This window comes from Nannobrachium achirus (genome assembly GCF_963921795.1).
Source record: "Nannobrachium achirus genome assembly, chromosome: 3".
In the NCBI taxonomy this organism is placed as follows: Eukaryota; Metazoa; Chordata; class Actinopteri; order Myctophiformes; family Myctophidae; genus Nannobrachium; species Nannobrachium achirus.
The window spans coordinates 32,391,359-32,418,173 of NC_137812.1; the positions used below are offsets into that span (position 1 = coordinate 32,391,359).

Sequence of the window (26,815 nt, forward strand, 5' to 3'; positions counted from 1 at the left end):
CAATTTAAAGTACCAAAGGAAAAACATCTAGGTGATATTAATAAAAAGGGAAGACAAAGGTACAGTAGTTACATTGCAAAACAGGGGATTTCCCCCGAAAATATATGTTTTAATTGTTTAATCCCAGTGGGACAGAATCACCATTGCAGATTCTTTTATAGTGGAAGTGGATGGGGAAAAAAGATTGTTCATAGCCTCATTACAGCTATATAAAGTACCCCAAAAAACACATCTACGTGATATTAATAAAAAGGGAAGAAAAAAGTACAGTAGTTACATAAAACAAAACAGTAGTTTTCCCCTGAAAATATATGTTTTAATTAGTTTAATCCTCTGGATCAGAGAGAGAGGAGAAATAGAAAGAGAAAGCGCAGTGCATCTTGGGTAGGAAAATGACAACCAGATTATAGTTCTCCTCACATAATAGGCTGGCTTTCGTAATTCTGCCCATTTAAAATATATGTACCCAATCGTAACTCTTAGTTACATTGATAAGGTCCATGTGAACTAGTCTGTTGAAGCTTATCATTATAATGAGCGAAATCGCTATCACCTCGCGCGGCCGTACTGCATGAACGCCGTGCTCCGCAGAGCGGACCGTTGTTGAAAGCCTGAAGCAACATTCTCCACTGCACAAACTCCACCCCCGATAGCAAAAAGTGAATGTTTTTTTCTGGTTGGCCAGTCAGGGAGTCTCAGGGACCAATCAGAAGGCTGACAAACGGTGGATTATTACATAATCGTCATAATCGTGAATGTTGAAAAATTTCCGAAATAGTGGAAATAGCCGATCTACAAGCTCACAACGTGTCGCATCGCGACGCGTTAAGCTTGTAGATCGGCTATTTCCACTATCAAAGTAATTTTTTTAAGTAGTAAGTTGTCAATTATGTCAGTAATTTCTTTGTATATTTAGTAGGGGTGTGTATCCATCCCTTACAAGGCGATTCGATACGTATCCGATACATGGGCTACGATTCGATTCAGAGACGATACATCTTACATACAGAACGATTCGATACGATTCGATACGGTGCATTTTCGATACGATTTCGATTTTGTGGAATTTTATGCGATTCGATTGGATTCGATACGATTCGATGCGATACGGTGTGATCTGATACATACGTTTAATGAAACATTAATTTTACATTCAATTAAGAAGCTATAATCTATAAAGTAGCATTGCTGACCTTCAAATAATGGATATCTCATAAAAGACCATGGAATAACAGAAAATTGTAAAGAAAGATGGATGACAAATCATTTTAGTATCATGTCATTGTTGTGTTCATTCTAAATAGACACAGACATGTAGATACAAAAAATAATTAATGTAAACTACAAAGCCTCTGACATGGTTTGAAAATCTGTCTCACACACCCATTTCTAAGAACTTCACTTTAGCAGTTTAGCAGGTCAGGTGGAGAAATATAAAACAAACACACAAAAGGCCTGGCCCTTCAGGCTTCAGTACAGTGCAATAATTGTACTTTGCAAAGCTGCTATAATAACACTGAAAAACTAAAATACATCCTCACCAATGCCACAGATCAGATCAATCCTCAGCAATGCCACAGATCAGATCACCAAATAAAACTAGTAAAAGAGCCTGCTGTTATTCAGTCAATAAGATCATTTCAAAGAGATCCACTTTACAACAGTAACAGCAGTATAAAGTAGGCTAAGTGCAACATTTGAAGTCTGGCACACATCATGTCTACTTGTTATCTTATGGCTCTACTGCAGTAGTTCTAAAAAAAATCAATGTCAAGGACCCCCAGTTTGACATGGATCAGGCTCTTGTCTTAAGTTTAAATGGAACCAAATGGACCCATTAGGGTCCATTTGGTTCCATTTGTACACTCCCCTGAGTTACACATACCCAAGGGTTCATTAGGGTCCATTTGGTTCCATTTGTACACTCCCCTGAGTTACACATAACCAAGGGTCCATTTGGTTCCTATCATTTCGCCGAGGACCCCCTAGAACTCCCTCAAGGACCCTTGGGGGTCCCCGGACCCCACTTTGAAAACCAATACTCTATAGTAGCCCTTTGCCATAAAAGCTGATGCTGTGATTATTACCTTTGCTGTCGACAAGCACGGGGACTTCTGATGGTTCTACTGGGAAAAGTGTTATCCAATCCATTACTGTCGCATTCTTATAAAATCCAAACTTGCGTTTCTCCACTGGAATAATGAATCCATAGTGATGGAACTCAACTACCACACCCAAAAAACTGATTCAACCCCCCTATAAATGTGACACATATAAATTATGTTTGCTTTATTTAATTACTTCACTTCAAGGCATAAGCATATACATTTAATTGATATAACTCAAATATTATTAATAGTGCCAGATGTGATACATTTACATTATGTTGGCTTTATTTAAATGTATTTAATTATAATATATGCAAATGTATTGAATTGATGTAACTGAACAAATATTAATCGTGCTTACCTTAAATATATACATTTACAATATATGCATTTTTATTAAATTGTTCCAACTCAAATGTAATTAATAGTGCTTATACAAAATCTATTCATTTAACATTATGCATTTATATTACATTCATGTAACTCAAATCTTAGTAATGGAATTTAAAAACACATTGAAAATGAGTTCCAATGAAAACTCCCAGAGTCCCATAAACCACGCCTCTCACCAATTTTATTGAGTAGTTTTTAAGGCTGAAATCATTCTGAGAATATTGTTTGAATCCAACTCAATTTTATTAAGTACATTTTACAGATCTGAGAAGTGACTCCAGCCCTTTCCCTTGATTGGTCAAATAAGTTGGTCACATGTTATGCAAAGCATGCTGGGAACAGCATTTTTCTAGGTTTTCAGGGAAATGTTTAAGCTTTCGGGAGCTAAAAATGCTAAATGTATCATATCAATGTGTCTGCCTTGGCAAGATGACTGTCATATGTCAGAATTTGATTTGTCAGTATTTGAGCCTAAACCCTAACCCTAACTGCTAGGCTGCTAGTTTAAGCTTGAGCTCCCTCCCTATGCTAGGCTAAAAGAGAAGAACTCATGGTAACTTTAAGGTTATTGCGTTGGTTTTCTCTTAAATGTTCTGATTATTCAATAATCACTGCTATTGCATATATCCATTATGCATCTGTATGTTGATATTGTAAAACTTGAAACAAATCATCCAGAAGAAAACCTGAAACCGAACTCTTCTTATGTAAATGTAAAAGTATTTTATTTATCTTAGCTTAATTCCATAAAAATGAGTTGAACCAACACATTTACGTTAACATTTGTTTGAGTTGGACAAACGTAAATTAATTAAGTTCATATAATTAACTTGGCTTAAGTTAATGAAAATGAGTTGGACTAATTGAACAACATGCATTGCATTGAATGTAGATTTGACTTGGGACTACATATATCCCATATATAAATTTACTCATATAAAATGGGTGGAAAAGTTTCACACATTTAAAATGTGTTCAACTGAGAGATTATTTTTTTGGGTGCACGTTGTTGGTTTGTTTACAAGTCGCTGTGTGTCGCACATGCGAGCGTCATACACGCTGCATCGGAAGTAGCAGATCTATAAGTTTACAACCCATCCACATGCAACACCCTGTGGGCTTGTAGATCTGCGGCTTCCCGCAGGACAGTGACTGCAGTACGCAGAAACCCAGCTCTATTTGGAGTACAGAGCAGCAGGCAGCTTTTTCTTTTTTTTCTTTCCGTTGCACTGCAGCACTGACTGTGCTAGCAGAGCGCTCACTTTTGAAGTAATGATTTGTAACAGTAAACGATGAGTAAGTAAGTTCAGAATTTCACAGCAGGTTAATTATTTAATGCTAAAATCCGATTAATCCGATTAATTACTTTAGGACCGATACATCGACCGATACGGCCGCGATTTGGACCGATCCGGGTAAACGCGCATCGATGCGGCCGTATCGCTAGTGTTGAAACCGATAATCGATTCATATCGATTTTTTCCGGCACCCTTAATATTTAGCTTATGTGTCATATCTACCATGTACAACTTCAAAGCCTAAAAGCCAAACAGAAATGTAATTATCAACGACAAAAACACAATTAAATCGTTAATCGCCAATTATTTGAGTGACAATTAATCGTCATGTAAAATGTCATATCGTGACAGCCCTATCCATAAGTGCTTATTGTTGGCCGAGACCAGTCCAGGGCCAGTCCAGGGGAACTCCCGACGGTTCACCAGACAGCGAGGGCACAGCTTACTGGACACTGTGAGCAGATTGTTTCCCTTTTACTGACCCCCTGCTCCCACACTGGATTAAAGCAGCGACCAGCTCATTCCACACATTCCACTCCACACAGCATCACTTTCTACTGTCGGAGGACTGGCTGGACCAGCCACTACAGCAGGGGTTCCCAAACTTTTTTGTCTCAGGGAACCCCGTAAATATATATTTTTTTAATCCGAGGCACCCCTACATTATAAATTTCACTCCCAGCTACTTATATCTATAGCATATCGTCGTTGTCGGGTGGAAACCTTGTATGTCCAAAACTGTTCGTTTTGTATTTATCATCTATAAAATGTACTAAACAAGTGAAAACAGACGATCTACAAGCACACAACGCCTCGCGATTGTAGATCGGCTGTTTTCACTAGTTTTGTGCGACAGTCTTGTATGATGAAGCAGGGCTTTGCTTTACCAAAAGTAATTTGAAACATGGAGAAACAAGGTTTCTTCCTGACAGTGACGATATTTTAGTGATTATGCGAGGAAAACGTTGAGATAATAGCCATTTTGGTTAGAACTGACTGAAAATAACTTTGTACTTCAAGTTTAAAATGATACTAAATATTTCTTCAAGCGTCCAAATAAATTCCAAATATTATAAAGTTATCTCGCGGCACCCCTGGACTGCCGTCAGCTTGTAGATCGGCTATTAAATTTCACGACTTTTGCAGAAAAAAGTAAAACTAAGGACAAAAGATATGAAACAAATTATGTCCCGTTTTGTTCCACCCCAGAGAGGGGTATAGTAAACATGGCACTGGCGCCTATTCAATGGAGCCAAGGGGAGCAACGGCTCCCCCAGATCTGCCGCCCCCCCCGCAGGAATATTGCGTGCCGATCAAACAACGTGAAGTGCTTTTGCGTACTTATTTAATTATTTATTTAGTGTCAGACCCTAGCTCTGGCGTCACTTACTGCACGTTAACACGTACGTCCTTTAAGTAGACCTCAAAATAAAAGTAGTGTGTTGACTAATCATTACAAGTGACTCTTATTTCTCTTATTTTGAAATCCGATTTTAGAGGAAGTCCGTCTTAACCCAGCTGCCATGACACTCGAAACTCTAGTGTAACTAAGTAAACACGGACCCACGTGGATTAAAAACAACATATTATAGCCACAGTTCATATTTACGATAGGATATTTAAACCATGCTGTGACTTAAACAAGAACACACTTTGGAAATACGGCACGTTAACCTCTAGGAAACTCCGCAGCAGCATACAGTATTATGTGAGTAGAGCATCTCATCTGATCTGTCTCTCTGTCTGTCTCTCTCATGCTGGTTTATGTCGCATCACAAGGCTTTCACGTTGTGGGAGCAGAGCTTGTAGCTCCAATAAAACGCTTGCTGTGCAGTTATCAGGTGCAAAAGACGAGATCGGCCATCGCCGGCGTCTTTTCTCTTTACTAGGCTATTATTTATATTGTCTTGCATGAGCAACTACGAGGTGTGCACTGTGCAGCATATCTTGATACAATCTGCCATAGTTCTCCATCTATTCATCATTGCTTTTAAAAATGGCACTGTTGAATAGGATAACTATTTAATGTGCAGCTCTGAAAGGCTTGCATAGACCTTGTGTTCTATTTATTTGGTCATGTCAGAGCCTATAAAAAAAAAGGTGCGCACCAAGCAACATATCCAGGTCCTCCCCTGAAGCCCCAAAGACACCCGAAAATGACTTAATAAAGGAAACCCGTTTTAGTTGACTTTTAGATGACTTTATAACCGCAAATAACCGATTTTTGCGGCGCCAAAAAAAAAAAAAAATAATAATAATAAAAAAAAAAAGATTCCAGGATTTGTGCTCCCCCTAGTGGGGACAGAGTTAGGCGCCGGTGAAACATGGGCTTTTCTTTTGGTTCCTCCACTAATCACATTCTTCACATCCTTGGTCCTCTTGACAGAAACAATACATTTTTATCAAAGAAGTCTCTTTGGCGAGACTAGAGAAGAGAACTGATATAGTTTGTTTTCATTTAAGTGCTGAAACAGGCCGCTGCGTTCAGCTCAAAAGATTACTGTGCCCAGATGGATGCCGCTTGACTTGACCTAGTGCCCTGACTTAACACCAGGAAAAGGCTCGCGGACCCGATTGGCATCTTTCCCCCCCTCTTAGACGTCTGAGGGACCAGCGCAGACATTTTTGTCCTGTCCACAATTCATCACAAATGCTGACCTGAGCAATTCTTTGCTTCAACATATGGTTTCGTTCAGGTGAACGTCAGGATTTCCGAACTAGACATTTCCAGAAATGTTAAAATTAGCCTCTTGTAACTCACTCCCTAGAATGGATTTACCATTTGCAGAGCAGCAGGGGGAGACTCATGGCAAGTATCTGGACATCTAATCAATAACAGATGTGTGTCGAAGATTTGGTGGCCTATAAGCTCACACAGCTGGCCTCTGTGAAGTCACAACTCATTTAACCCCTTCCACTGGAATACTGGCTGTATTCTCAGGAAAGAGCTGAGGTAATTAACAGACCCCTGAGAGGTTCAGACACCCTTTGGCCATTAACATTTGACAATCTGCTTTCCCAGAACATAAATAAATACAAAAATAAATAAGGTTTAATGCCCTTTGCTACTGGGCGGCGATAATGATAAAAAATATCGTTTTCAATTGAAGTGGATGGCAGCGTCCACACCACAGCGATGAAGCCGTCATAATTGATGTGAACGCCGACATATCGTCTTTATCGTGGGAATGAATAAACCTTTATTATAAGGCATCTCAGGCCATCCTTGACAGTCAAGTTGACACATAAAGTAGGGGTGGGCGATATGGTGATAATTATCGTTGAGACGATACAATGTCTCCACGATATGGCTTTTCAGAGATATCGTATATCGTATCGTGATACAATGAGGGAGCCTTATAAATCCTGTTGAATCGTTAATACAGAGATTCATTGCAGAATTCAATTCAAACCTGCATTTTGGTCTAAATCAGTATTTCTCAAACTTTAAAATGTCAAGGTCTCCACTTAACTCTGACAGTATACAAATGAAACCAAATGGCCCCGAAAGGGTTCATTTGGTTTCATTTGTATAATTTGTATACTGTCAGAGTTACATACTTGTAAAGTTGAATTTAGACCTCCCAAAAGGAACCCAGAGAATGTCGTTTTTGTCAAGTAACTTGAAAAATAACCATAAAAACCAACGTGAATTGTGATAAAATCATGTATCGTGATACAGCTTGGGAAAATATCGTGATATTGTATTTTTTCCATATCGCCCACCCCTAACATAAAGTCAAAATATGATTCTAATTGACCACAAAATAACGCTACGAGGTAGCAGGGGATGATATCCATAACAATGTTTACTTATCCAGTGACATTATTGCCGGCAAGAGGAGTGCAAAAACACACCAGTCTTATATCTGTATATATATACAGCTGGATATTCACTGAGTTGAACCAGGTTAGTGAAATGCTCAGGGGCACAGCTGAGCAGCAGCTGGTCTGGACTAATCTGCAACCTACAAACCTCCTTTTCAGCCGCTATACTGGTGATTCTGGTACAGCTACGACCGGGGGAACGGGAGGGCATAATAGCACATCTGCAGAGACAGGTCAGCCGTGTGTCATCATCGGAGATGTACAGTAGTACTGTAATGTGCATGCTGGCAGGGGCGTCACAAGGGGGGGAAAGTGGGACTGAGTTACTAGGGCCCAAGGTGGAGGTGCCTTAAATATTTTATATACCGTACTTTAGCTATGGAAAAATAGCAGATATACAAGCTCACAGCGCGGCGCAGAGTCGTGAAAATGTGTGCAAATCTTTGAATATAATATGTATTTTTTAAGCGAACATTTGTAACTCAAATGTTGCTTCTGGGTGGTCCCTGGAATTAAATATTTTGAGATGGGGGTCCGTGGCCAAATACATGTAATTTTGGGGGTCCTTCACATGAAAAAGTTTGAGCACCACTGACATAGAAACATAGTTTTTTTTTTTTTTCAAAAAACCTTAGAAGGATTTGAAATATTCAAAGACTTTTCTAGATTTTTCAAAAATAGCAGATCTACAAGCTCGCAGCACAGCACTCGGTGCCTCGGTGCACTCTGTGCCGTGCAGTGAGCTTGTATATTTGCTATTTTTCAATAGTTAAAGCACACAATAATGCGTAATAATGCGTTCCCAGTCTAAATGGGTTATGAAGAACATTCACAGGGGGCCAGCAGTGAATCCTTGTGGCCCAGAATTTGGTGCGACACCCCTGTCGGAGATGTACAGTACATGTGCATGCTGGCAAACAGGCTTAAAGGGTTGAGGACCACACACTTTTAAATGACTGCAATGATGCAGAAACACGCGTGGTTGTGATTCAGAGTGTCATTCATAGTCTCCATTCCCTGCCCCCATGTGTCTACACTCCATCCATGCAGAAACCCTATGTGTGAGACAGACCTATAGGGCGTGAAGAAAGGGGAGGGGACATAAAGACGTACAGTACTAGCTGTGCAAAACTGGGGCAAAACTAAAAACACCATACAGTACAGATATAGCTCCAAGGACAAAGGCAGCTGCTGGAGAGTTTAAAGAGGTGTTTTTGTGCCTTTTGCGAGTTTACACTAACAAAACCCATGTCGTAACTAAGTACCAATCAAGTGTGTGTGTGTGTGGGGGGGGGGGGGGGTTAAAATAGAAATAGTATAACCCAGTGGTTCCCAAACTGTTTAGCTCGAGACCCCAAACTAGACCCCAAACTAGTGAAAATAGCAGATCTGCAAGCAATGTTTTGTGAGCTCGTAGATCAGCTACTTTCACTACTTCTTAAAAGTTATTTCTTCTAAATTATGTAATTTCTTTTTTTTTTATCTATGAAAATATTTTGAAATATGTAGGGGGGGGGGGGGGATATATTTACTCGCGAGACATCAAAATGTGTCCGCAACCCACAAATGGGTCTCAAGCCAGTGTTTGGGAAGCAGTGGTATAACACACAAACAACATACTGTATGCTGCTCCTCTGAAAGGGGCCGCCGCCACCAAGCTGTGTTGACACCATGCAAAGCATCCTTCTGCAAACTGATATGTGGAGTAGGGAGGACGTCCTGATGACTGTCATCACCCCCACTGGTCAGCCCTCACAAACGCACACAAAGACCCTATTGTCCAGCACAATGCGGGTCACCCTCTCTGCTCTCACTGGTCTGATCCCAGTCCAGTTACTGCTCTTAGGGTCTGGAGGCACCCGAATGACCAGGACCTTTGAGGACATCCGTCACTATGGCTGTGTTGCGTTAAACTGCTTGGTGTCCCCAAAATTAATTCAAATTGAACCAAAATGGCAGGTGATGAGATCTGTGACATCTGGTGCAAGTAAAGTGACTCTAGCAGGATCAGAGGAACAAAGTAAAGATCATGTCAGAAAAGATCTTGGGAGAATGGGAGCAAGATGACAAAAGTTTAATTGCAAGAAAAATGTAATAATTGATAGAATAGAAAAAAGATCATCACTATCAATGAAGGAGACCAAGAGTTCTATATACCGGTAAATGTTTTACATTAAAAGCTTTTCCAAAGACCATCTTTCGCCCCTACAAAGCATTCAAGACTAAGCACGTATCTTCTTAATGCTGGAAATGTTTACTTGGCCTTTTGAAACGAGACTGATGTAAAAAGGAGTTGTTTTTGATAATGCAACACTCTGAACCGTGTCTGAGAGAAACCACCAACCATTAGGCTATTCTTTTCAACAATGTTGAGTTGTGTTGTCATCTAAGATCCTGCCGATTTAACACTGGAAATATTTGAAACTGATTCTTCCTTACAGCCAGAATGTGCACTGCATATCATATAGTCCTCTAACCAGTAGCCTATTTTACTGTCTCCCTGACAGTTATCTTGACCTGGAAAAATAAACATATCAAACACAGCTGCTTTGAAGAGATTTACATTGCTTTTGGCACCGTAAGGTGCAAAAGTGTGTAAGTTACCAGCTAATGCCCACTTAAAAAAAAGCTCTGGCTGATGTAATCAAAAGATTCTTCCGGCTTATGTGACCATAGTTTCAACGTGCAACAAACCACAGGTTGTGCTACTGGATTCAATTAAGCTCAAGTGAAATTGCTGCTCCATTGAAGTAGTTTGGACAGGACCAGCAGAGCTAATCCTCCAAATTATAGGGTAGTCGTTAAATGACATTTACGAGGCATGGTAACACAGGGCATATCCGGTAGCTATAATGCAAAGTAAAAATTCTGCAATGTAGAAACACTCTGTTACAAGTAAAAGTCAAAGTAAGTAAGCAAGCAAGCAAGTAAGTAAGTAAGTAAGTAAGTAAGTAAGTAAGTAAGTAAGTAAGAGTAAGTAAGTAAGTAAGTAATTAAGTAAGTAAGTAAGTAAGTAAGTAAGTAAGAGTAAGTAAGTAAGTAAGTAATTAAGTAAGTAAGTAATTAAGTAAGTAAGAGTAAAAGTAGAGCGTATTGGTAACAAAATGTACTTAACCACTTAAGCCCCATATCGGAAGCCGGCTCCCCATAACCAGTCACACTGACTCACACAACTGTTCATTGGTCAATAAATCAATAGAGACAAAATCAAATTACAATCTCAATGTTGATTCTCCTACAGGGGCCCTACAGCACATATAATCAGCTGCCATTGTATTGTTCATCCATGCATTACTCATATTACATTATTATTACACATTATTTTTACTCGTTTTTATAATTTTTCACCCTATACTTTTACATTACTAATATTACAGCACTACTCTCACTAAAACATCTGTAGAGTTTACATAGTTTGAAATATATTCATAAGATTTTGCCTATCAATTGATGACACCTTGATGGACAATTTCTCTATTCCCTATATATGTCTCCAATGAGGTCTTGAGTCATTTTCACTATTTAGAATGCAAATTTTCCATTGGCGGAGGTCTTTTTCTATCCTCTTTTCCATAGTAAGTGATCACAGCATACAATTTGGTAAGAGAAATGTTTTGTTTTACACTGCATTTGTGAATTTTTAAGGGTAAGCTTACAGTTGGTGGGTCAAGAGTAGCCACAATCATTGTAGTTTTGTGTCCACAACTGTTCCAATTTGGGCATGCATTTTAGGCAGATTTTTCTCCTGGACCCCCCTGGGGTTCTTGAAGTAATAAAAGTAGAATGTACTCATTTTGCAGAATGTCCCATTTCACAAGTTTTCAAATGTATAAAATTAATTTGAAAATAATAGATGTCTATTTTCATATGGCCAAAATCTATATAGGGCCGAAGTGGTAATGTATGTTTTGTATTAATAATCAAAATCTAGTAACTAGTAACTAATAATTGTAGGCTACGGGCTTAAACATGTGCAGACACGGACATATATACGCAGCTAAACGCGGTACTTGCGAAAGTAATAAATAGAAATAGATAATTGATGGATATGCAACCTGTTAACTCTTGTAGATTAGGTGTTAAGAGATGTGTGAGTGACGACAGGAAAATCGCATCCCCTCAAACATTGATTCAGGAAAGCAACGCTGGACTTACCTTGTAACATGCATCTGTATGCAGACTCTGAGATGGCATAGATGTGAGGTGGCATTTCATGCCTCTTCTTCCCTCTGTACATCTCAATAATGTTCTCCGAATAGATGGGCAGGTTTTTGTATGGATTTATGACCACACAGAAAAGTCCGGAGTATGTCTGTGGGGAAAAGAGGAAAGCAAAACCTCTTAACAGTGGGCAAGAATATCATTTATAGCAGACAGTCAGTATGTCTGTGGGGAAAAGAGGAAAGCAAAACCTCTTAACAGTGGGCAAGAATATCATTTATAGCAGACAGTCAGTATGTCTGTGGGGAAAAGAGGAAAGCAAAACCTCTTAACAGTGGGCAAGAATATCATTTACGGTATATAGCAGACAGTCAATATTGTGACTGCATTGTCTAACACAGTGGTTCTCAACCTGTGGGTTGTGACCCCCAGAATCCCCCCCACATGATTTTGGGGCGGTCCCCAGATGACAGTTCAGTGACAATTTAAGGACTTTTAAGATCTTTTTAACTGATTGACTTTTCTTCGGAACTAGCTCTTGGACTTCTTCTGAACTTGCTCTTGACGAAGGCGGTCGCATCTCTCTCTCTCTCTCTCTCCCTCCCTCGTGTGTCTACCCGTCCTGCCTGCTGGAGCGTTTCTCTACACTGTCTCTTCGGAACTATTGGAAACTATTAAACATGGAATTAGTGAGCTGGTCCCTCAACGCAACTGATTATCTCTTTTCTACAAGGAAATCTGGTTCGGAGGAGCCTATCTGTCCAGACAGGACGTTTGACGTTTGACGTTCCAGAGTTTTTTACCCGATTTCCAGGACTATATAACAATAATTCAGCTAAATAACGAGTCGTTTACTACTTGCCAGTGGTTCTCAACCTTTTCAGGCCGTGACCCCCGAAATAATCATATTTGAACTGGGGACCCCGGCAACCGGACGAGCACTAAGAGTTGAGGAATTTTGTATAACACGGTTTTATTGTGAAAATAGACGATCTACATGCTCACAACGCCTCGCAACGCGAGGCGTTGTGAGCATGTAGATCCACTATTTTCACAATTTCTGCCTCTAATATTTGACAATTTGGACAATATTTAATTTGTCATTTCAGAGGTATTAACAAAATCAATAACCAAAGACAATGCATAGCTATTTTTTTCCAGAACCTTCCAGGACCCTTGATCAATTCCAAAACTTTTCCAGTACTGGAAAAATATTTTTCTAATTTCAAAATATTTCCAGGAATTTCATGACCGTGGGAACCCTGTATAATTGGCTTGTATCGGAAACTTCAAGGAGCCACAAAACTGCCTGTCATGATAATTGATCTTGGAAGGGCTGTGGGTGCTCAGACTGGGGCGATCAATGAAATGAAACCGTAACATGGAGAAAATCTTGGAGATGGATCGAAAGATGGATATGATCTTGGAGAGACTCACTACGGGGATCGCTGAGCTGAGGCGCATCATGGACAACAACTTGGAGAATGATCGCAAAGTCTACATCATTATGGAGACTCACTGCCCTGTAAATAGACAAGGCCAGTAAATAGACAAAAGAGAGAATAATCTACTGCAGGGTTCCCCAATTAGTTTTCCCCAAGGGCCGAATTATGTCTAGGGTACCAAGCCGAGGGCCACAACATTGCAGGGGGCGACGGTGGCGTTCCCACTACTCCAGCAACAGTTTTCGTCGCTGTCGGGTGAAAATCTTGTATGTCCAAAACCGTTCGTTTTGAATTTAAAAATGATTTAAACTAGTGAAAACAGCCGATCTACAAGCACACAATGTATGTATGATTTGCGAAAGAATGTACGAATTATGGGTCGATATACTACTTATACTAGTGTTGTTGTTGCTCTTATACCACCATTATTACTGGGGTTGGTGTGGGCCAGACAGTAGCCCCCCGCAGGCCGCAAATGGCCAGCGGGCCGCCTATTGGGGAACCCTGATCTACTGTATTCCCTCGCCCTATAACAAGCTGAATTCAATCGGATTGGAGCCCCCCCCCCCCTGTATTCCTCCAAAGAAAGAAGAAACACTGTGGAGAAAGCCTCCCCCCCCCATTCCACCCGCGTGCCTTCTCCCTCACGGACACCTGGTGTTTTGACTCTCGGGCGGTAGCCTGTCCAATGACGTCTCCACAGCAATGCTGTGCTATCGCATTGACACCGACGAAAAGGCATCTCGACCTGGGATAGTATCCGGAAGCCTCTCTACACAGATCTACTCTTACATAAACACATGGATTTTCTCATGCACACACCCGCCTTTGCTCCCCGCCTCCATCTGTTTGTCCAGGCATCCCCCCCCCCCCCTGAAAATTCATAAAATATTCCATATTGGTCCGATTTGCTCGTGGGTCAAAAGATGCACAGATGTCATCTCCTTGGAAAATAATCCCGGTCCAGTTGCGCCCATTTCAAAGTTGGCTCTCCCATAGAATTCCATTTAAAGGGGTTATGCCACCTTAAGGGTTACTGTCACCTTAAGAAATTATATTAAAAACAAGTTAATATTTGTTTGATGTCATTGTGGGAATGCACGATAAGCCAATCAAATTAATTGATTGACTGTTACTTACTGTTATCTGCACAATGTACATTTTCTTCCCATCGCCCGCAGGCTCGCTCTCACAGTCACAGCCCTCACAACTTCTCTGCTCCCACAGGGCTAGCTAGCTGGGCTAGCACTAAAGCTAACCAGCTAAAGACACACATTTATATATAAATCTGTGGCTATAACAATTATATTTCCGGTGGTTACTGGTTGTTACTTCCCCATTGTTCATGGGAATATGCTTGTTTATGTTTATTCATTGAAATGGAAAACACGATGTTTTCACTGAGTTGGGCAGCTGCGCTCGAACTCATCCTCGAACTGCGTGCGGCTGGCCAGTATATGTGACGTTCGCGAACGAATCAAGTCTTTTGAACGGCTCTTCGAAATGAACGATATGATTCGGTTCACAGTAGGGAGCCGTTCCTTTCTAATGAACAGTGGTGGGAAAAGTACTCAATTTCAGAGATCCAGCTCACTTCAAATAGCCATAAATCCCATATCTGCTGACCAGGCTGTCTCCTGTCTGTCTCTCTACTCCTCAGAGTGGAGGGGGCTGCGCTACGGGGGATGGGATCATTTGATTCAGAGATTTCAGACCGTTTTAAAAAAGACCACGTGACCTACTGTATCCTACTGTATCATACTATTATAATTTCGGGGCGTGGCAGGACCCCTTTAAGGGAATAAAGCCTTAAAGATCCTTCTAACCAAATGAACACTGGTTTTGTTCCGGTGACGTCATCGTGCCCTTGGACTGTCATTCTACATTGGAAAAAATTGGTGACCCATAAGCTTGCTAACGCCTGGGCTCCACTGCGGGCATCGCGTTGCTCTGCGTTGTGACGACGCCAAGGACGCCGTCACGTTGACGTCCGACTGGCTCCACTGAACGTGAATTTGTTGATATTTCAATCAAAGATCAGATGAGGATATTAGCATTATCAACTGTAAAGTTATGCCTAATTTATCATTTATGCTGTGTACAGTGCCGAAAAAAGTAGCAGATCTACAAGCTCACGTCGCATGCAGTCAGGACATTCTGTTTTGTGAGCTTGTAGATCGGCTATTTTCGGTGCACCAGCACCGCACGACAATGTTTACAAATCTGGCTTTAGTGTTCAGAGAACTTCAAGACTCACTCACTGAGTTGTTTCCCAGCCTGTTGTGTTTATACATAATGTTATCAAAGTAAGAAGACCACTGTAATTACATAAAAAATATGCTAGGATTTTCGGGCATCTAGTCACTGACACAATATGTCCCTATATGGTCATTCCCAGATATGGGCTTAATGTTGTTGACATCAGGGTTCTCCATATATGTGCATACCATAAATGGTATTGTCAATTTGCAGGTGTCTTGGCCATATGGTGTGACAGACAGACAGACAGGCAGACATGAGCTGCAAGTTTTCATACTAAAAATAGCGACCTACGGTGAAAATAGACGATCTACAAGCTCAGAGCGCCTCGCATGATTGCTAGGCATTGTGAGCTTGTATGTGCTATCGGCACAATATTTATCTGTACTCTGTAGAACCGAGTCAAACTACATTTAATGCCTCACTCCTACATTACAAAGCTTGTCAGGGTGGGGGGTCCCCCAGTTCAAATATGATTATTTTGGGGGGTCACGGCCTGAAAAGGTTCAGAATATATCTAAATATTTACACACGGACACTCGGACAGGATCAAAGTATCTGGGCACAAAACTAAGGTCTGGCATCGCGCTTTGTTATGCTGATTGAGGAAACATGAATAATCCATAAATCTGCATGCATGTATTGTTGGACTGCACTTTACCGACAAAGCAGACAATCTCCTATTCACCGTCAGTCAACCCTTTCTTCAATGACACCACCCCTTAAAGCTGCAATCCAGAACTTATCTGAATGAATAAAACGTAATCTTATCCAATCTGTAGGACAGAGTATGTTAATTAATACAATATACACTTCTAGAGTGGTTAGAGGTGGTCTCCCTACTCCCTATGGGTAGGACACAAAATACACAGATACCAAGAACAATACATTACAAGGCATTATTAACAGATACAGTACCCTATCCTTTATACCAACTTTACAAGCTTAGGACGTGCCATATGGGTTTCAGAAGTGATTCAGTACTCAAATGAAGGGGGGAGGGACACAGCGGTTTTAATCCATACAGGACATCACGTCTTAACCCAACGATGCAGACAGACTGTGCAGGGCATGTACTAGAGAGTTAATCCCTTATCCCCTGAATACCATCTTCTGCTGGAGCAGGCCATTAGATAAAGGATGGTATATATGTTATGTATGTGTCATGGTAAATGTATAAAATGTTCAACATTTTCCAGCAGACCGGGACATGTGGGGAAATCCCGCTGACATCGACCTGAGAGCGGCCCGTCAGATTCATTTTAGTTGGTTAGCGCTAGATTGCAATGCGTGGACGAGAGGGATTCATCTTGTGACATTTTCGTCAGGGGCATCATGTTATTGACAAATGTAATGTAATAGGACACCTATCATATAGTGTGTGAATCCTGCATCGGGATACTTAATATATCATCATGAGTTACCTGCCAATAACCAGCCATAATGTACAGCATATACATATACCGGTAAGACGCCCTAAGGGCGAGGTCGCACCATAGTTAACCACTGAAGATTGTAAAAAATGGTAAATGGTGCATTTATATAGCGCTTTTATCCAAGGCGCTTTACATAGATTGTGCATTACATTCACCCATTCACGCACACATTCATACACTGGTGGCGGAGGAAACCATGCAAGGCACCAACCTACTCACCGGGAGCAATTAGGGGTTCAGAGTCTTGCTCAAGGACTCTTCGACATTAACTCAGGGGGAGCGCGGATTCGAACTGGGAACCCTTCGGGAACCCTTCATGCTCTAATAACGGTTTCTCTACCCCTGAGCCATGCTGCCCATTGTTACTCCATATATGGAGCTACCTGACACATTCTTCTTCTTCTTCTTCACATCTTACTAACTTATCTAGGGCTCATCTAATAAACTCCATATTTGGACCCAGGACGATCTACAGCTCCATGTATGGACCCGCGAGGGCATCTAGTGCTGACATCAGTCTCATGGTCTTTGATGTCACGAGCACACAGCCAAGTACTATAGAGGGTGGCGTTTACACCTTGAGCTCAGATACAAGCAGTGATGTCAGAAGAGTGACAAAGATTTTGAGTGGCAAACAAATTAATGAGGGATTTTGAGTGACAAATTAATGAGGGATTTTGAGTGACGGACAGGATCTGGCGGTTTTCATACTAAGTAGCGACCTACGGTCGCAATTATATACACACAAACAGTATATTCATAATAAAGAGATGGGATCAAAAACGTACTTAAATGTTGATAATGGCCTTTGGTTGCGGTACATCCAAGCCATATCACCTGATAGCCCTTTAACTGAAGATGGAAAAAGTGTTGCCAGTAGGGACAATTACCTAAACTTGACTTCCTGTCTGACCCCGTTTGTCCATTTTCTCCTCTGCTTCTCACACTGTGCATGAGCTTTTCTCTCCTTTATTCCCATCATGATCTCTCTTATGTCGTCTCCATTCCTCCAGCATTGTCTGGCCCTTCCATTCCATCTGCTCTGTCCTTCCCTCTATCTCTGCTTGGCTGGGCTGCAAAGCCAAATTCCCCTAATGATGTTGTCTTTGCTGGACAGCAGGCTGCATGGGTGCCCAGGGCCTGCTAAGCCAGTTGTTGAGTAGGAACAATGGTGACATGGCCGCAGCATGCTGGGGGAGCGGCCTGCATATTGTGCATCTGTGTCCATGTGAGCAAAGAGACCCCTGAATAATGTACCACATTTGCCACCTAGCTGGACAAGGGCAGCTCGTACTTAAGGCAGTTTTCCACACACCAATTTCGCCCCGACTCGGCGCTGGAAGAAGTCGGAAAGCGTCTGTTGCCAACAAGCTGCCGTCGGAAGCTTGTCGGCAAGAGACGCTTGCTGTTGATATCGCCGATGAAGAACTGAACATGCTCAGTCGTTTGCCGTCTTTGCTAGCCCTCGATAGTGATGAGGGGCTAAATAGGCTACTCCACCTTACTGTGGACCTTAATGTTCACTTTAAAAATAAAGATTTGCAAAGATATCAGATCTACACGCTCGCAGAGCTTGTATATCTGCGCCCTTGGGCCTGGCGCAGGCCACAGGCAGAGGGGAGAGGGATGACTCAGCTGGCCGGCCGACCTTGGTGGCGGTCCCTCAGGGTTACTTGGGGGATTAGAGGGGCTCTGCAGTCGAGGAGCATGACGCCTACACAGAGATGGGAGGATGCAGGCCAAGCTCAGAACTCGCCTATTGGGGAGCATTGGGAATAAAGCAGTGGTTCTCAACCTGTGGGTAGGACTGGGTCCCCAGATGGCAGTGAGGTGACAATTTAAGGACTTGATATTTTTTAATACCTCGAAAAAGAGAAGAAAACCATTACTGCATCAAAAGTAATCAACAAACTATAGTCTACTATTAAACACTGGTAAATTGTCAAGTACTGTAAGAAAGAGCCAGAGGTAAAGCTTTTGAAAATAGCGAGGCATTATGATCTTGTAGATCTGCTAATTTCACAATTCGTATCTGTGGAACTGAGTTCCAAGTGCTTGTTAGGGTGGGGGGGTCCCCAGTTCTAATATCATTATTTTGGGGGGGGTCGCAGGCTAAAAAGGTTGAGAACCACTGGGATAAAGGACCGTCCACATAAACTGCTCTCACCCTGACGTTCTTATTTTTGGGGAGTCATTTCCACAGTTCAGAGTTCACCAAAGCTGAAATCAGCTGAAAGGGCTCTCAGCCCAGTGCAAATCTCCAAATACATATATGAATGAAGCTAAGCAACAGGCTTCCTCTGTGGGGTAATGGGGGATATTTTGGGGGGATTTGGCCACTCTGTTCTCTCCACATGAAAGAGTGCTACACCATGTTGTCTTGGCTGGCCAGGGTTTCCCCAATTATTTGGAGCAGGCCACCAAAATGGCATTTCCAGCCAGCTACACTAAATACTCCATTTCCCTTACATAAGGCATTTTACCGTATTTCACACTAATGCCTTAATCTCGCTCAACTGAATCTTCATCAAAAAAAGATCTGCATTTGGTTGCTTAAGACTAAGAGAATATAAACCTAGGCCTTGGAAACAAAATGCTTAAGAAGCATCAAAGCAAAACCTCAGAATAACTGACCAAAATCAAAGTTATTATTCTACTGCTATTAATTTGATTATTCGATCATTTGACCACCATTCCAACTGAAACAACACAACTAGAAAAATATGCTCCTTGAAGCACAGTCAGGTAGCAGAAGTAAATCTCAGGCAGGTCCCTCTTGATGACATGACTATAGCATGTGAAATATTTGGGTAATGCCCATATATGGGCATGTTTGACATAACATTGTTTATATGGGCATGTTTGACATAACATTGTTGACTATCATGCAGGGTTCTCCATATATTGGAAGAGTGTCGTTAAGACAATCTCAGACGGTTCTACCGGTTAGAGGACTAGAGGACTGGAAAAGGCTGAGCATCTTATTAACGAACTAGTCTCTCAGACGTTTCTGCTGGTTTGGTACAGAGCCCAGTTATATTGACGATCTCTGTAGCTAGTGTGTTCAGTTGGAAAAATGGCCAGCTGGTGTGTACGAGCAGTCAGACAGAGCTACTCTATTGTAACCTCAAACTCACTATTACAGACCAGGGCATCTCCCAGGTTGCTGTGCACCGCTGCAGAGCAAGTCGAGAAGCTCACGGAAAAATACAAGCGGGCCTTGGCAGACATAGAGAACCTCAAGGTGGGGAACCAGGAGAGGGTGGAAGCTGTATGGCTGGGTGAATTCCAGGCCTTCCAGGGCTTCTGCAGAGACCTGCTGGAGGTGGCCGACAGCCTAGAGAAGGCCAGGGAGAGCATGCTCAGGGAGGTGAGCAACCTGGTGCTGATCGAGGCGCAGATGCACAAGGTGTTCGCCAAGCACGGCCTGGTCAGGTTCAACCCCCAAGGCGAGAGGTTCGACCCCTATGAGGAGCACACCGCTGTGTTACAAGTGCCAGGCAAGGAGCCGGGCACGGTCGCCGAGGTGATCAAGGTGGGCTACAGGTTCCGCGGCCATGCGTTCCGGAAGGCCCTTGTCGGTGTAGGACAGGGGTCTTCAACGTCTTCAGGCCAGGACCCCTCAGCTGGCAATCTTTAACTCTCTGCGTTGTGTGAATTGGAGACAACCTCCGTTTAATTCTGACAAAAGACAGAAACACACATGTCTCCAAGTGAGTGGTTTTTCATGCACAGGAGCTCCTTTCTCTCTTTTAATGCGGAAACACAGAAGGAAGAGGTGGAGGTGTGGCAGGACATTTATACAGGAGAAGGTAGGAGAGGACTTAAAGCTTTGCGGTAATGGGATTAAAAAATCTGTCCTGTGCAGATCTCTACACCACATCTGCTGAGAAACCACAAGAGTTTGAAAGTCCTTGGTATCCCAGAAATCCTGGACGTAAATGGTGCATTTAATTAGCGCAGGGGTCTTCAACGTTTTTAGGACAAGGACCCCTTATAGTTGAGAGAGAGAGATGAAGCAGGGACCCCCCACTAGTGCGGTATGCTATGTCCAAAAAACAGCTCCCGTAGGATTTTTGTGCCAAAATTGAAAAAACTGAAGTGACCCTCCCCCAGGAAATGAGGGAGGGGTCTGAAAATTTGAACCCCGTCATTTTCTGATAGTTTGGTCCCTATAGAAGCCAAAACAGCAAAAAAATCTATTTTGGCAAAAGAATCCTATGGGAATACATTAGACTAGGCTGGATTTCTGAAAATGTTAACCCCGAAGGCAAATCCTGTTCATTTAGGGCATACATGTTTTCTAGGGGTAACTCATTCTGTGCCAATGACGTTTTTTTTTTTTCCAATAGCCCTGGGTGCCAATGACGGCTTATGACGGTTTTTGTGTTTTTTGTATAGAATTATTATTATTTTTTTTTTTTTTATTTTTTTTTTTTTTTTTTTTAAAGATGTCAAAATGACCTGAGATCAGAGAGATGCTTTTCTCTGTTTGTGTGTTCGCTCCCTCGTTTAGCTGATTGAGAAAATGTGTGTTCATGTGTGTCCATTCTAGTGGATGGACACTTTTTTTCATTCAAACAGCTCTATCTCTGGAACCATTTGTCTGATTGACAAAATTCTTTTTGCCACTGAATCACAACAACTGTGTCTGTTTCTGTGGGGGGAATTTTTTTTTAAAAAAAAATCATTTTTTTTCATTGCATAGTAAAGAAAAACATACAAAATCCTGGCACAGCTACCTTGGAGCCATTTTGGCATTTGGCACAGAATGAGATTTATTAAGGTGTGCTGAATCCAAATCTGCTGTATGCCCAACTCAAAAATGGACGCTAAGCCCTCAAATGGACAATTTAAAGATGGCGGCCACCACTATTCTGAAGCACAATAAGATGCATATATGTTTGACTAAACATGGTAGACAATAGACTGATATTACCTTTTTAATGTTTTCATACATGGGGAATAAAATGGAACATTCTGATTTAAGATAAATTGAGAAGGAACCACTTTTATATAATTTATATAGTGAAAATGTGCCTTTTTGGTAATGAATTATGTTTTTTTTTTCCCTTCTTTTTCTTTTCTCTCTTTTTTATTTTATTTAACATGGACTTCCCATTCCCAGTCATCATCAGTGTTCTGGCAGGTGTTGCCAAGTTTCTTGCAGTTGCATGCTTCAATGCACTCCATGCGTGCTTTTCTGCAGCTACAGCGTTGGCTGAGACACCCCTTTGTGCAACTGCATGAAGCGATTTCCCTGCATGCTTTTGGCATAGGCGGCGGAGAAAGAAGTCGTGGCACCAGCTGACTATTCAGGTGCATCCATCCCATTTCAGTCACTGAAGGAAGCTCCGGATGCGGCAAGTGAGCTTGGTTCCATACAAGGGCTTGATAGCAGGAGCGCATGATATGAAACTTTGCTGCATCCAAGGTTGGTGGCAGAGTCTCTTGTGCACGACCTATCCAAAACAACTTCACTCTTGCTTCATTGCATGTATCAACCTCAGGTATATCCTGCAGATGAATTTCTCTGTTGACCTCGCTACATCTACTGTGAGAGGGCCTTTTCCAAGCCCAATGAGATCAGTCGGATGTTGCTGGAACACCTGCCAGGCTGTTTTCTTACCGTGTCCACTGAACTGAGACACGCTGTCACAGCCAGTGATAGCATGGAAGGCAAGTAGTGTGTCAACTTGATCATCAGAGAGCAACATCCGAATGTCATGTACAGGAAGATACTTTGGAGCCTCTGACGTCCCAGCTTTCAAGTAGAGACGCTTACATTGCATTCGGTCATAGTGTGCCAGAAGTAGAAGAAGTACATCTGTATCACGTGCTGACACAACTAGTGTTTCCATTTGAGCATGTAAGCAATGCAAAATGAGTCGTGACTCGTGTGTCATCAACCTCATGGTCAGCACTTAGAGAAGAGAGGTGGATCAAGATCTGGATCAGATGACTTGACAGTGGTCACTTCAGCAAACCCACCTGATACAACAATGACCGTTTGAATATTCAGGCTGTGTTTAAGCAGATGGTTTGAAAGTAATAAAGCAAGGTCTGCTTTATTTTCCCCAAGTGCCATGAAGCTAGACCAGTCTGGTGGAAGAGGAACTGACTTGTTCTCAATTTTTACGACGTATTGGTCGGTGGTGCTTCCTTGTGCCTGCTTTGATTGTTTCCTCTTGATATCTATCAAAGACTACATCAATCCTCTGGCAGTTTTCTCCCATTTTAAACACAGCTCCAGAAAACATGTTGGCATAATCACCAGGGTTTCCTGCAGCACTTTACAGGCCAGGCGCCCCGCCCGGCCAGAAAACCCCCCCGCCCCCCCAAGGGTATAAAAAAAAAGTGTATAAAAAAAAAAAAAACATTTTTTTTTTTTTTTTTTTTTTTTTTTTTAATATTTTTTTTTTTCAAAAAAACTTTTTGGACCTCCAACAATGTACTAGGCATGATCGCGATCGCGAAATTGCATGTTTAACCCCCATACCAACCCTATCTTTCAAACATGGCAGCCATGTGAAGTTACTTGTGCCTCACTGGCAGGAGAGCAGAGCAGCGCATGCTAGGTCAAGCCTAGGTCAACTTGACAGTGACACAGCTGCACAGCGGGTCGTAGATTGCGTGGAGAGAGAGAGAGAGAGAGAGAGAGAGAGAGAGAGAGAGAGAGAGAGAGAGAGAGAGAGAGAGAGCTCTTCTCATTTACTCACAACGACACAAGTAAAGTACAAATACCTGAAAATCTCCTTTGTACAGTATAAGTACAGTAGGCTACTTAAGTAAATCTACTTAGTTACTTTACACCAATGTTGTTGTTTTTTTACTGTGCTGTAGACTTCTATTTATATGGCACGAGTGCTGGTTGATTAACCTGGGGGAAAAAAACAAGTTACACTGTCCTGTGAAAAACGTAGTTATTCAATGTTGAATAAATGTGGATGATAGCATGTAGTTGTGTTTTCCGTCATCATGGGCACATTCATGTGTTTTTTATAGGGCAAAAATAAGAATTAATATTAAAAATTAAATGAATTAATTACTCGAATTCATTAATTAATTATCAAAAAATTTCGGCGCACGCGCGAAGATCCCCCCCTGGTCAAGACTTTTTCCTGCAGGAAACCCTGATCACCAAATGTTCGAATGCCAGGTGGCTTTCCTAGAGCCATCACGAGTGCTTGGCCATCAATGAGCAGGCAGCTGGAATCATCAAGTGTAACTTTTGCAGGGGTTTGGACTTGTGCTGTCAGTAAGACTACCATTAGTTGTGGCCCACAACTAATGGTAGTCTTACTGACAGCACAAGTCCAAACCCCTGCAAAAGTGTGGCCAAAGATAGTGGGATGGTCATAAGTTCATGCGTAAGAATGTTTTCAAGGTTTACCTGGCGCCCTGCTCTGTAAGCTGTAATGAGCCTTTGTAAAATGTTCCTAATCCACTTTGATAGTGTTTTGCTTCCCCTTGGAAAGTTGCACAACTTCACGCACACATTCATACACCGGTGGCAGAGGAAACCATGCAAGGCACCAACCTACTCACCGGGAGCAATTAGGGGTTCAGAGTCTTGCCCAAGGACTCTTCGACATTAACTCAGGGGGAGCCCAGATTCGAACTGGGAACCCTTCGGGAACCCTTTGTGCTCTAATAACGGTTTCTCTACCCCTGAGCTATGCCGCCCCTAGCTATACCTCTTGGTCTCTAGACTCTTAAAGCAGTCCACATCTGTCTTCTTTATGAGGACATATGGTGACAAAAGGATTCTTCATCTGACAAAAAAAATAAATAATAATAATAATTTATCTCCTCATTTCAGCCAAAAATACGTATTGTATTTTAACTGACATTTTAACAGGATTAGATGATGGGATTGAGAAAGCTATGAAGAATTAAGAAAAACTATTCACCCACCTCAATTTCAAGAAATGACAATATTGTTTTTGAGTTATTTTTTTCTCCAAATAGGGAATAATGGCCTTAATAATGATGGGAGGGGATACATTGTCCATCAAGGTCTGCCCCGATACCTCGGCTCGGCCTGAGTATTTTAGCCATTGTTCTTGTCCTGTGCACTCTGGACCATAACTGCCCAGAAGGATGTGTGCGTTCAGTGCTTGCATAAGCAAGCACTAACATTCAATAATGCATCACAGATGCATTAATCACACTTCCAGTCCTTTCCTCAGACTCCCCATCACTGACCATTGAGCCATCACTGCATCGAGAATATGCCATTCATTAATATTTCATATACTGTAATAGGGTGCTGTGATGGCTCAACCAGTTAAAGGATTAGTTCACCCACAAAATGACCTTTTTTCTATTGATTTAGTCACACCATGGAGAGTAGAGTTCAATAATATTTTTTGTTTTTTGTCACATTCCTCAGACAAAAATTTGATTCGAGTAAATTTACCCCCATTGATTCCGGATGGGGAACCGTTTCGAAACGGGTCCCCATCCGGAACGAATGGGGGTAAATTTATTGTTATCAGATTTTTGTCTTAGGAATGCGACAAAAAACTAAAAATATTATTGAACTCTAGTCTCCATGGCGTGACTAATCAATAGAAAAAAAGTCATTTTGTGGGTGAACTACTCCTTTAACTGGTTGAGCCATCACAGCACCCTATTACAGTATATGAAATATTAATGAATGGCATATTCTCGATGCAGTGATGGCTACTCCTTTAAGTCCACGGATTATATGATTGCCTAAATAAATCTGTAGCTCCCTCACTTCTTTCCCACTCTCTCACATTAGACATTAGTATCCAACAGAAATTGTTAATCTTTGAAAAGATCATCTTTTTTTAATACTACATAAAACTCTTTTTCCAGTCAAGTGTCAATGCTTTCAAAAAGCTAAGTATCAGCCTCACCCGCCCACTGGCCACTGTATGGATGGAAGTCATCAAGTACTAGGGATGGGACGATAAGCGATATTATCGTTTATTGTGATAAAAAACACTCACAATAATCGTATAGTGGAGATTTAATTTATAGTGATATCGTCCTCTGTCATGCACTGGGATCAATTCACCTTTTATTTGCAGAACTGCATATACGGTACCATTTAAAACCCTCTATTGGTAAAACGTACTTAATAATATACACGTACTTGATACAGTCTTTTTTCACTCTCTATCAAATGTCTTTTCCAAAAAATAGCCAATCTACAAGCTCACATTGCGTCGCTTGTAAGCTTGTAGATCAGCTATTTTTTGGCAAATGTTCCGCCTCAGGATAATGGATTTTGATTATCGCGATAATACCGTAAATCGCAATTTATTTTGTCACAACAACAATCGTGATATGACATTTTCATATCGTCCCATCCCTATCATGTACTGTAAGTTAGGTCAACGTTACGCTTCGTTGGCCTGAATATAAGGTCAAGCTCACATCAAACAGAGAACAGGGCCGTGGAGGGGCTCAGGAATGCTAAGCAGCTGACCACAGTTCTGCAGGCATGTAACCCTAAACTGTTAAACCTCTACCTCCATTAGCTACGCACTTGGGGGTACTTTGGCTTTGGGGTTTGGGTCAATCTCTGACAAAGTATGGCTACAACATGAGAAAGTCCAGAGACTTTCTAGACTAAATCAAAGGCTGAAACAATGGGCGATACATTGTGCACATTATCTTTTTGTTGTGGGTTTTAAGTTATTTGGGGGATTTTTTATTTTTTTTCAGACCATTTGAAATCTCTCCCCCACTTAGTTCTTACCGCTCCATCATGCTGCTCTCTCAAATGAGCAACCCTCCCAATAGACGGGTTTCTGGTCCACGTTACACTGATAAAACTAGATGCGTGCGCAGGGTCCGTACCAAAATTAACCAGCGCTCCCCATTACAACAGGTTTGGGGATTGGACGGAA

The 26,815-nt window shown here is 41.7% G+C and overlaps 1 protein-coding gene across 1 annotated transcript in view; it reads right to left on the minus strand.

The window, feature by feature from the left end:
• Positions 1-26,815, minus strand: part of LOC308281864 (myosin-10-like) — a gene marked incomplete at both ends in the record, with an annotated part of 106,691 nt that overhangs the window by 71,298 nt on the left and 8,578 nt on the right. The window contains 1 exon segment of the mRNA XM_080722190.1: positions 11,783-11,939. Coding sequence (XP_080578316.1) covers positions 11,783-11,939 — 157 coding nt within the window.